Raw genomic sequence first — 11,432 nt, 5'->3', positions numbered from 1 at the left:
CGGGGCGCGGGCGGTGGTTGGAGGCGGCGGGAGGCGGTGCCGGCGCGGGGTTTCGCGGTGCCCCCGGGGGGCAGGGGGGGGTTGCCCGGGCGGTACCGGAGGCGGTGCCGGGGCCCGAGGCGGTTCACGGCCCGGCCCCCCCCGCGCGCGCCGCCCGCCCCCCCGCCGCCATTTTGTGGCTCCCGCACACGGGCGGGGGCGCGCACGCGCACGCACCGCCCCTCCTGCCCCCCCCTCCCCGCGCCTGCGCGCCTGCGCGCGCCCCGCCCCGCCCGGCAAGATGGCGGCCGCCCCTCTACTTCCCCCCCCCCGCCCTCAGAGCCCTCCCGCCTTCCCCGGCCGTGACGCGGGTGGAGAGCGCGGGCACTGCGCGGGTTCGAAAGCGGCGTTTATGGTGTGAAACACAGAATGAATTGCGGGGGGAAAACGCTTCCGCGATCAGCGAGTCCAACCCGTCACCGATCCTCACCTTGTTCCCCAGCCCAGAGCACTGAGGGCCACGTCCAGTCGTCCCCTGGGCACCTCCAGGGGTGGGGACTCCACCTCACCTCTCTGGGCAGCCCCTTCCAAGGCCTGACCACCCTTTCCAGGAGGAAATTCCTCCTCACGTTCACCCTGATCCTGCCCTGGCACAGCTTAAGACCATGTCCTTATCATGGAAGAGAAGCGAAATCTGCCCCTCACAGACACCCCCGAGAGCCCCCCCGTTCCCTCACAAGCCACCTGAACAGACCCCTCACCCTCAGCAAAGCCAAGGGGCAGTGGCGACGATGCTCTTTTCCTCCTTTACCCTGAAACACCTCCACGGCGATTTGTTTTAAAAAATATGTCTTTAATGGGTGCGCTGAGGAGAGCGAGGGCGGGGGTCTGTCTGGCTCAGGGGGGCTGTGGGGCAGGAGGGGCCGCGGGGCCCCGCAGGGCTCAGTCCGTGGACTCGAGCACGGACTCGCTGAGCGCCAGGTCCCAGTAGTGCTCGGCGCTGTGCTTCTTGAAGTGCTCCCGCGCCATGTTCTCCGTGGGGCACTGCTTGAACTTCATCTCGCCGAAGCTGCGCTCCTTCGCCGTGCCCTGGCGCGAGAGAAGGGGTGACGTCCCACCCGGGTCCCCACCCCCCTGGTGGGGGACACGGCAACACACGTTTTGTCCGGCTACGGCTCAAGGAGAGTCGGAGCAGCGGGTCCGTCCCAGCCCCCAGATGGAACCACCCCCAGGACTCACCTCCCAAACCAGAGAGCATTTGTTTGTTTTCTTAACAGACTCCTCATCAGACTCATCATCATCTGGGAAAAAAACCACCAGTAGAGCCCATTTAGCCCCAAAAGTGGAGGCAGAGTGGGACCCCCCCACACAACCCCCCCACACTATCACTCACCCTCTCCCTTCGTGTTTGACGTCTGCTCGTCCCACTTTATTCGATGAAGCATAAGACGTTTGAATTTCTTCTGTGCTTTCGGGCCTGGGGAAGAATCGAGACTCAAAGTTCACCAAAAATCCCTTAACCTGCAGTTCTCAGAGGTTCCCTTCCACATGGAGTGGATTACTGCACCCTGCAGCCAGCGCTAACCCCATAATTAAAGGAGTTTCTAATAGCCTCCTTACTTCCTTGTCCTTCCCTAACCCTCCATCACCAATTTCCACAGTAATTCCTACTGGAGGCAAGCTCTGGAATGACCCGAGCCTGCCTGGAATGACCCCTCACCTCCTTCTACCACCACCACGTTGACATCTTTGTGCAGGACCACCACGCCTGTGAGGTAAAGCTGCCCCGCGTTCGCCTCAATTTTGAATTTTTTTGCTGGATTGCTCAAGTTTCGGACCCTGAGGATAAAATTAAAAACAAACAAAAAAAATCAAATATTTGTGGAAACCGAGAATTATTATCCCAGCCCTGAGAGCTCCTCCTCTGCCTCGCCTGGGCCCAGAGACAGAGCTCACCTGAACACAGCTCCCTGAGCTCACCCACCTGTAGACAGCTATGTGAACTCCCTGGGAAACGTCTTCCTTGAGCTTTTTCACCTTCTTGGCTTTCCGCTGCTCCGCCGTGAGCTTCCTCGCCGCGTTCGCCTCCTCGTGAGCTCTGCAAGCAAAGGGGCAGCACTGAGGGAAAGGCAGCCCAGGGCATCCCAACACGGATCCTTCTCTTCCCAAGCAATCCCTGATATTATTGTCGGAGAAACTGTGGCTGCCACATCCCTGGAGGTGCTCAAGGCCAGGTTGGATGAGGCCTGGAGCAGCCTGGTCTAGTGGGAGGTGTCCCTGCCCATGGCAGGGGGTGGGACTGGATGGGCTTTAAGGTCCCTCCCAATCTAAACCATTCCATGATGCTTGGATCCCAAAATCCACAGATCACAAAGCAGCTGCAACTCATGCCCACATCTCTGCCTGAATAAGAGGCTTTTTTAATCCAGTCACTAGTCCAAGTCATCCTTGGACTCTTCCCTGGAAACATTCCTTAGTAATAAGTGCAGTGGGAATCATCATTGTGGGAAGAAACTCATTGACTTCAGGGCCCGGGACTCCATTTCCCTGGAAGGGCTATCACTGGGATTCAGTTCCCCCTGGACCAGGTGGGGTCCTAAACACAACATCAGCACTAAATCCATCCAAAAATGTCCCAAAACCCAGTACAAGGTGCCACCTACTTCTGTCTCTTGGCCATCTGTGCTCGGACGTGAGCTTCCACCTTCGTCGGGTCCTGGACGGCTTCTGTGCCCAGCACCCGCATCAGGTTGGAAATCCTCACTGCAAGGGAATGGGAGAGCTCCCATCGGACACAGGAATGGGAGAGGGGCTGGGAGAGCTCCCAACAGACATGGGAAAGGGGCTGGGAGGGCTCCCATCAGACACAGGAACGGGAGAGGAGCTGGGAGAAGCTCCGTTTGAACATGGGAACAGGAGAGGGGCCATGAGAGTCTCCTGTTGGGACACCAGAATAGGAGAGGGGCTGGGAAGGCTCCCACTGGACATGAGAATGGGAGAAGAGACAGGAGAGGCTCCCGTGGGACACAGGAATGGGAGAGGAGCCGGGAGAGGCTCCTGTGAGACACAGGAATGGGAGAGGAGCTGGGAGAGGCTCCTGTGGGACACAGGAATGGGAGAGGAGCCGGGAGAGGCTCCTGTGGGACCCAGGAATGGGAGAGGAGCTGGAAGAGGCTCCCATTGGACACCTTTCTGCTCACAAACCCACCGCCCGGGCGGGTCTCCCATCCCTCCAGCACACAGCTCCGTGCAATCCCTGTGCTGAGGTGGTGCTCCTGCAGCATTCCCAACACATCCCTGCCTGGCCATGGCCAGCAGCTGCTGCTCACCTTTGGGCTCTGGTGGTGGCATCAGGCCCAGCCTGACCTTCTCCTGCAGCTCCTTCTGGGCCTCTCGCCGCGTCTGGCGCCGTAGTTTCTTCTGCTCCTTCTTTGTTAAATACACGCCCAGGGTCACGGGGGTGTCACTGTCCACTGCATGGAAACGGGATCATCAGGAATGTGCTCTGGGGGAGCTGAGGGACACTGGCAGTGCCATGCAGGGGTTGTCCCGGGCTCCCCCTGCCCAGCTCTGCATGGAGAGGTTGGGTCTGGTTTAAGGGCCAAAACTCCCAAGTTGAGGCCGTACCAGGGGGGTTGAGCTGGGCCGGGTGCTCCACCAGGTTTGTGATGCCAAAGTACTCGTCTCTCTTGGAGGACGTCCCGCCTTTTCTAGAAAGGAGAGAGTTGGGTGTCACAGCAGAATTCCCAGCCCAAATTCCTGCACGAATCCTGACCCAGAGCCCGATGGGCTGAAGGAGACCCTCAGTGTGAACGTGCAGGTGTCTCCCCAGCGGGACATCCACCCACATTTCAGGGTCTGGAGACAGGTCCCCACATCTACCGTGGACAGGACTTGCACGGAATGGTCATGAAACAAAACCAAACCTCAGCTCTGGGCCACAAAATCCCTCCAACCCCATGGCAGCTCCCTACAACAGCCCCCCGAGAGACTCTGGGAGCAAACCCAGCACCCACCTGGATCTCAGAGATGAAAACTGGAATTCAATGCTCAAGCAGGAGCCTTTGACCCCATTTCCCACAGACCCACCGTGTCTCCCCTGAGCAGCTCCCAGAGCTCCTCCTGCAGAAGAACCACCAACACCTGGGAATACTCACAAATCCAGGCCGTTGGGGATGATGTAGGAATCCCACCACTCGATCTCCGGGATCTCCCCCTCCTTCAGCTCCTTCTTAGGGGTGATCAGAGCCAACTTGGTGGAGGTGTGAATCCCAGTTTTCCTGGCAGCCTGGGAGATCTCTGCCTGCAGCTTTTCTAGCTGAGCCTGAGAACAAGGAGGAGGAAAATGGCACAGAAAGGTCATTCCAGAACAGCAGAACCTTCAGGAACAGCTCAACATGGATCATGTACTGATTTATTTGAGTTTTTAAACAATCTGACAGAGACTGCAACAGAAACCACACAGCACCTGATGGGGAAGGGAAGCTCCCAAACCTGCCAAAAGTCTGGTCTTATTCCTGAGCCTTTCAGGAGCATGGAACAATCCCAAAGGAAAGTCTCCCTATAAGGGCCATACCCCTGGATTTTTCTGTTCACTCCAAGAACATTGGCATTTAACCAAAATTCCTTTAAATCTCCACCTCTCAGCCAGAGAAGGATCTGTTCTCTTGGTAACTTTAAATCTTTTGACAAAAACAGAGATTTTGTCTTTCACCAGGTGAAGACAGCAGTGAGAAAACCCCTTGCACGTGCTCACTTGGGCACCCACCATTCCAAGAAAAATGGGGTTTTTAAGGGAAAAGCTTCAGGTGACTTAACTGGAAAACTCCTAAGCCAAAAGCCACCCCAGCTCCCTCCCCACCCAAGGAGAGGAGAACCCCTCTCCTGCCCGTGCAGGGTGAGACCTCCAGTACCTTTGTTCGCAACCTCTGGGCAATCTTCTCAAATTTGCCTTTTTCGTGGAACTTGAAGGTGCGTTTCTGCCGCTGGGCCGGGGTTATGGAGACCCGGGGGTCAAAGTACGTGTTGGACTCCATGTCCTCCGAGGGTTTTTCCTTGAGCTGCTGTTTGAACTGCTCCCTCTTCACAGCCCTGATGTTGGCTTTGAGGGTGGGCATGCGGTGGGTCAGCTCGATCTCCTTCCCGGTCGCGTCCACCGTCCGGCCCTGCTCGTCCAGGATCAGCGGCGTGGGCTTCGTCTGGTCCTTCAGCTCCACCTTCCTGCGGGCAGGACGAGACACACTGCGTTGAAAGGTGAACACAGCACTAATTCAAAGGAAATCTCAGTTTATTTCCACGGCTTCCGTATTTTTACGCCTCATCCGTGCCGCCCCAAGCGTCTCCAACCTTGTGTGCGCAGGTTGGGAGCGTTGCCCAAGGAGGAGGAACCTCCATTTCACCTCTTTAATACAAAATTTATCCCTTCAGCAGCCATTAAGGCCATTGCTTGGGATCCAACAGCACTGGAGAAACCTTTGGCCACCCCTGCCTGGCGCTGGGTACTCACGGCGGCGCGATGCCCATGGCGTGCAGGTTGGCCAAGCCCACCATGTTGGCGTTGCCAATGAGCCCCGGTTTCAGGGCCAGCTGGGCCTGGATCCGGGCCTGCAGCTCCGCAGCTTTCCGGGCCTTCTCGATGGCATCGTTCATGAAGGTGGCTGCCTGCGAGGGCTGGATCGTGTTGCCGATGGGGAGACGTTCCGACTGCGACGAGGAGGAAATTTTTGGCTGTTGGCAGAGAAGGGAGTTTTGCTCTGAGCCTGGTTCCAGCACACCCAGGCCAACAGGCTGCAGCTGGAACAGGGACCACGGGCCACGTGGGCTTTGCCCCTTGCTCCCAGGAGGTACCTGTGGTGTGGGAGGACTGATGAAACTCAGCTGCTTTTTCCTCTCCTCGATCTGCCGGGTGGCTGCCTCCATCATCTGCTTGATCTGGGGAGGAAAACACACACAGTGAGTTTTTCTTTGCTGTTGGCAAAGGGATATGAGTTAGGATAAAGACTGAACCATGCTGGCATTCGGGATCTCTGGCACAGGCAGAGGGCAGGTGCCACAGCCCAGCTGGACTGACCTGCAGCTTGGTCAGCATCCCCGGGCTCTCCGATGGTGGGCCCGGGATGACCTCAGGCTCATCCTCAACCTCCTCGAACCGCGGTATCCGCCGCTTCTTGACACCAGAGGATTCCTTGGATACCTCAGAGTCGTCACCAAACACATCCTAATGTAAAGACAGAGGAGAAAAGCGTGGTTAGAACAGAGTGTTCTCCTCAAGGGCTGGAATTTGAGGTGAGAAACCAGCACGTGGCTCAGCTCCGGCTCCGAGGGGCAGAACTCCAGGGTGGCACTGCAGGCTGAGCCCACGCTGAGCCCCTGCCCTGGGCCCCCAGCAGAGAAACATCAATGACGTCCATGCAAGAGCAGGAGGGACAGGAGGCATCACAGGGACCCGCCTGTGTGACTGCCACCACCTTCCCTCGCGTGGTCAGAGGTGGCTTTTGGCACTGAGCACATTTAAGGTCTCAGCAACACAGAAAGATGGAAAAAGCCTTCCCAGAGCTGACCTGACTGGGATAAAAAACATTTCCACGTCTTCCACCAACTTGAGAGGGTTTGGTGAAGGCATCTGAGCTGTCCTACCACGTCCTCCCCAACAAGAGGATGTGGCCCCAGACCCAGGGAGGGTCGGGACACCTGCAGCATTCCCTCAGGCTCTGAGCCAGGCCACTCCAGCTCGGATCCAAGGCTGGAGCTGCTCCAGAAAAGCAGAGCTCAGAGAGCACACGGAGCAGTGACCCCATTGAGGGGCTCCCAGCAGTGTGAGCTCCCAAAACAAAAGGCACGGCACATTTTCCGTGCCAGTTTTCCAGCCAGGCCCAGCCCAGCTCCTGAGGCTGTGGCCATGGATTCCACCTTCAGTGACTGGTTTGTGTGTGCAAACCTGGATCTGTCCGTGCCCTGGGCTACTGTAGTGTGTGTGTCAGGGTGTTATTTGAAAAGAAAATATACACACCGGTTGTAAGCGTTAGTTGCAATCCCTTCTTCACTACAACGGTTCGTATCCTACAAGGACACTTCCTCAGCCACACAGGTACTTCTTGGAAAACCTACAAGTTCAAGAGAAAGGACTTGCCCATAGTATAAAGTGTGGAAACCATTCTGTTCAGTTCCTGACCTTCCCAAGCAATGACCTACCCCAGAGCGGCCCGCGGGGCGGGAAGTGGCCGAAGGCACCGGGAATGAATCCACTGCCCCATGCCACGGGATCCAGGTGTGCCAGGACAAATCCCTCTCCACAGCCTGTGCCGGGGTGGGGGGAGTCGGTCTGGGAGTGCCACCACGGCCTGACCACCTCAGGGACCATCTCTGTTCCCACAGGGTCAGGACAGACCCAGGGTGTGATGGAAGAGCTCAAAAAAATGTGATTCCAGAGACAGGGGTGAGGATTTGGCAGGAGGGACACACCTGTCCCTACGCCAGGAGCCAAGAGAAGAAGGATCAGTCTGTGCTGTCACTGCCCAGCCTGGCTTCTGGCTCAGCTGGGAGCCAGAAACACCACCAGGGCTCAGGCCACACACCCCCACTGGGGAGGGGTCTCTGGCTGTACCCCCAGCCCAGTCCTGCTCCTGCTGCCAGCAACAGATCCCTCTGCCAGATTCCCTCTGCCAGCAGCAAATCCCTCTGACAGTGCCAGATTCCCTCTGTCGGATCCCTCTGCTAGCACCAGATCCCTCTGCCAGATCCCTCTGCCAGATCCCTCTGCCAGATCCCTCTGCCAGATCCCTCTGCCAGATCCCCTCGCCAGCAGCAAATCTCTCTGCCAGTGCCAGATCCCCACTGTTGGATCCCTCTGCCAGCACCAGATTCCCTCTGCCAGTGCCAAATCCCTCTGCCAGCGCCAGATACCCTGTCAGATCCCTCTGCCAACACCAGATCCCCCTGCCAACACCAGATCCCTCTGCCAGTGCCAGATCCCCTCTGCCAGTGCCAGATCCCCTCTGCCAGTGCCAGATCCCCTCTGCCAGTGCCAGATCCCCTCTGCCAGCGCCAGATCCCCTCTGCCAGCGCCAGATCCCTCTGCCAGCACCAGATCTGTCTGCCAGTGCCAGGCCCATCTGCCAGATCCCTCTGGCAGTGCCAGATCCCCTCTGTCAGATCCCTCTGCCAGCACCAGATCTCTCTGCCAGATCCCCTCTGCCAGCACCTGCTCTCGTGCCACCCAAGGCTGTCCCTGCTCTCCTGCCACCCCCAGGTGATGGCACTGCCGACGTCCCCATCTCTCCCATCTCCCTGTGAGGGTCAGGGGAGCCCCTGGACCCCCATCCCTGCTCGACCCTCACACTCCCACGGCCTTGGGGACCAGCCCAGCACCCCCTGCCATGACTGGGGGAAGAACAGCAAGTTCCTAACGGAGACCAGGGAGGGGAGGAAGTTCCTAATGGAGACCAGGGAGAGGAGTAAGTTCCTAATGGAGACCAGGGAGGGGAGGAAGTTCCTAATGGAGACCAGGGAGGGGAGGCTTCTCCCAATGCTCCTGAAGAGATGTAGATCCCGAGTGGGATCGCTCTGCCCCACCGAGGTCCAGTGCTGACTGACAGTGCCAGGGAAACATGGGCTGCCTTAACACAGGAACCTCGGGAAGAGTGAAAGGAAAACCACCTTGAGTGGGAGCAGCACGAAATGGGAATGTCAGACTGGGCAGAGTGATGGAAAATGCAATTCCAGAGGCTGGTGGGAAAAGTCCTCAAGAGGAGAAAGGAAGTGAAAAGAGGTTTGGAAGCATGAGCCTTCCACCATCCCTGACCAGAGCTATGGAATCCCAGCTGGAATTAACCCTGTGCTAGGACAGGGGTTGTCAAAACCCTCCTATTGTTGATTCCAGGTGGAAAAAGGGAAGGAAAACCCACCAGATCCTCCAGCACAGAGCCCCATGTGGCACGTCCGGGCACGGGAGAGCGACAGGAAGTCACTGGGAGCAGCTCTCCCAGGATCCCATTGGAAACACAACCGTGAGGAGCACGGAGCACAAGGGAGAGGGATCCCTGTGGATTCCCTCCACTGCACCAGCCTAACAGAGACCCTCCAGGAAAGCCAAAGCCAGGCTTCCACCTCGGCTTTGGGAAAGAGAACTGCAGGGTAAAGGCTCACACACTTCAACATGGAGAGGAGTCGTTTCTCTTGAACGTTCCGAGTTGTACCTCTCTGGAAGAGGAGAGTGTGCCAGAGCACCAGTGCTGCCTCCAGGCCACCCAACCACGGGAAAAACCAATCTGCAGTCAATAATCGATAACTGATAATCAATAATCGATAATCACCTTCAGCTCCCGCTTGCGGTTCCGGTCGCTGTTGGATTTGGAGTGCCGGGAGCTCCGTCCCTCCTCCACGGCCTCGAAGAGCTTGTCCACAAATCGCAGGGTGGAGTCGTCCAGGAAGGGCTTGAGGTGGTCTGGAAAAGAGGGAAACCCCGTCAGGGCAGAACTCCCAGCTCGGGGTGAGCAGGAGGATGGAGAATCCACAGGGGTTCCTCAGGGGGATGGAGAATCCAGAGGTTCCTGGGAGGCTGTAAAACACTCGAGTGGAAGGGTGGTTCGACCCTACAAACCCAGCAGGGCCTGTGGGGCTCCAGAAGCCTCTGGGATCTGCAGGTCCTGCTGTCAGGAGCTTTTAAACTGAGGGATTGAGGGACTCCAGGCCTGAAGCAGGAAAAAAACTGGGGCTGTAACGGGCTAAAGAAGCACCCCAGGTCAAATCACCACTTCCAGGAACCAGTTTCCACTTCCTCAGGTTTTTGCAACGGGTTCCAAGGATTCCCATGGTATCCCACCGCACGGATTTGCCTGGGGGGAGCCCAGGAGGATTCCTGGAGGCCCAATTGTGCTATGCCCACCCTGGGGAGGGCTGGGCTGTGCCCCCACCAGCCCCCCCCCGGGACGTACCGGCCGCTTTCTTCTTGTCCATGCCCTTCCCGACGCAGTTGAGGGCGGCCGTGACCACGGTGGGCTCTGAGAAGCCCAGCACCCTCTTCACTGTCTTCTCGATCCATGGCTTCAGCTCGTCCAGCTCCCGCTTGGACAGGGCCATCCCTGATCCCCGGCGGGAATCCCACCTGCGGAGGAATGTGGAGAATCAAACAGGGCCCCCCCCCACCACCACTGGGGTGGATCCCTCGGGATCAGCCCCGGGAAAAGCTCTCAGAGATGACTTTCACTGCCTTGATTTTAATCCCGGGGCGAAAAGCCCCCTGAGGGTCCCTGGAGCTCCCGCATCCCACCTGTTCCCTCAGGGATAACAGGTGGACACCCTGCTCCTCTCCCACAAACGAGGTGGGAATGTTTGCTCTCGGGATGTCTCTGAGCTCCCCCTCGACCCAGTGCCCAAGGCCTCTGAGCCCCCCAAATCCCAGCTCCATGGTTTTGGAACTGCTCCCACATTGTCCTTTCCTGTGAGGGCAGGAGCCCCTCTGAGCCTCCTCCCCGATATTCCCTGCCCAGCCCCAAATCTGGGAAGGTTCCTGGTCCCAAATCTGGGATGTTTCCTGGCCCAAAATCCGGGATGTTTCCCAGCAGCCATGTCCCCCTCACCCCCCGTGAGCTGTAAGTGGCTCCAGAACCTAACTGGATCTGGGAAGAGCAGGGAAAATCTCCTTAGGGATGAGCTGGAGCACAGAGTTCCCTCCCCACGGCAGCTCTGTGGAGCCAACAGGAACACTGGGTTTGTGGGAACACACACCCGGCCTGGAACTGGGAATGGGGAGCCCAGGGGGTCAGTTATCCCTCCTGGAACTGGGAATGGGGAGCCCAGGGGGTCAGTTATCCCTCCTGGAACTGGGAATGGGGAGCCCAGGGGGTCAGTTCCAGCCCTCTTGGAGTTCGGATTCCAGGACGTGACTCCAGCGGTTCCCAGGTTCTCCCCAGAGCCCAAAACCTCCGAGCACGTCCCTAATTAACCACAGGACTCGGGTAATTAGTGAATTAGAGCCGCTCCAGCCTCTGCGTCCCACCCGAGCCCCAGGGGCAGCACCACCTCCGGGGGTGTTTTCCCGGCAGGGCAGAGCCGCGGCCGCAGCCCCGAGGCCCAACAACCGCCAGATAAACGCGGCTCCGGCGGCGCAGACAGAATGACACGGGCAGACAGAGCCGGGAGGCTCCGCGCGGGTCGGGCCCGGCGCCGCCTCCGCCGCGGCCTCCCCGTGCCCCGCCGCCCTCAGCCGCTCCCGTCCCGGCCGGCAGCGCGCCTGTTGCCCCCGCTCCCTCACCGCGCTCCCGTTCACTCTCCTCGTGCGCCCCCCATTCCCGTTTCCCGCCCCTCGTCCCCGCTTCCCCCCACCCCGTCCCCTCACCCTGCTCTCGGTCCCGGGCCCGGCCCGGCGGCCCCTGACGGTGACGGCGCGTCGGGGCGGAAGCGGAAGCGGCGGCGCGGCGCGTGCGCGGCGTGCGCGCGGGGGACGCCGGGAAGGA

The 11,432-nt window shown here is 58.9% G+C and overlaps 1 protein-coding gene across 1 annotated transcript; it reads right to left on the bottom strand.

Annotated features, from left to right (window-relative positions):
• Positions 1 to 811: 811 nt before the first annotated feature.
• Positions 812 to 11,398, bottom strand: PRPF3 (pre-mRNA processing factor 3). Its single transcript, XM_032713227.1, has 16 exons — positions 11,315 to 11,398; positions 9,912 to 10,081; positions 9,291 to 9,421; positions 6,050 to 6,196; positions 5,827 to 5,910; positions 5,486 to 5,706; positions 4,893 to 5,199; positions 4,137 to 4,303; positions 3,607 to 3,689; positions 3,309 to 3,452; positions 2,643 to 2,742; positions 1,964 to 2,077; positions 1,700 to 1,818; positions 1,373 to 1,456; positions 1,219 to 1,280; positions 812 to 1,068 (listed from the first exon to the last, which is right to left on the bottom strand). The coding sequence occupies exons 2-16, from the start codon at positions 10,054 to 10,056 to the stop codon at positions 922 to 924; spliced, it is 2,055 nt and encodes a 684-aa protein (XP_032569118.1). The 5' UTR covers positions 10,057 to 10,081; positions 11,315 to 11,398; the 3' UTR covers positions 812 to 921.
• Between the last annotated feature and the right edge of the window lie 34 nt (positions 11,399 to 11,432).

Source organism: Chiroxiphia lanceolata, chromosome 29 (genome assembly GCF_009829145.1).
Source record: "Chiroxiphia lanceolata isolate bChiLan1 chromosome 29, bChiLan1.pri, whole genome shotgun sequence".
In the NCBI taxonomy this organism is placed as follows: Eukaryota; Metazoa; Chordata; class Aves; order Passeriformes; family Pipridae; genus Chiroxiphia; species Chiroxiphia lanceolata.
The sequence above is the reverse complement of the archived record's forward strand: the minus strand, read 5'-3'. Positions and strand labels throughout refer to the sequence as shown.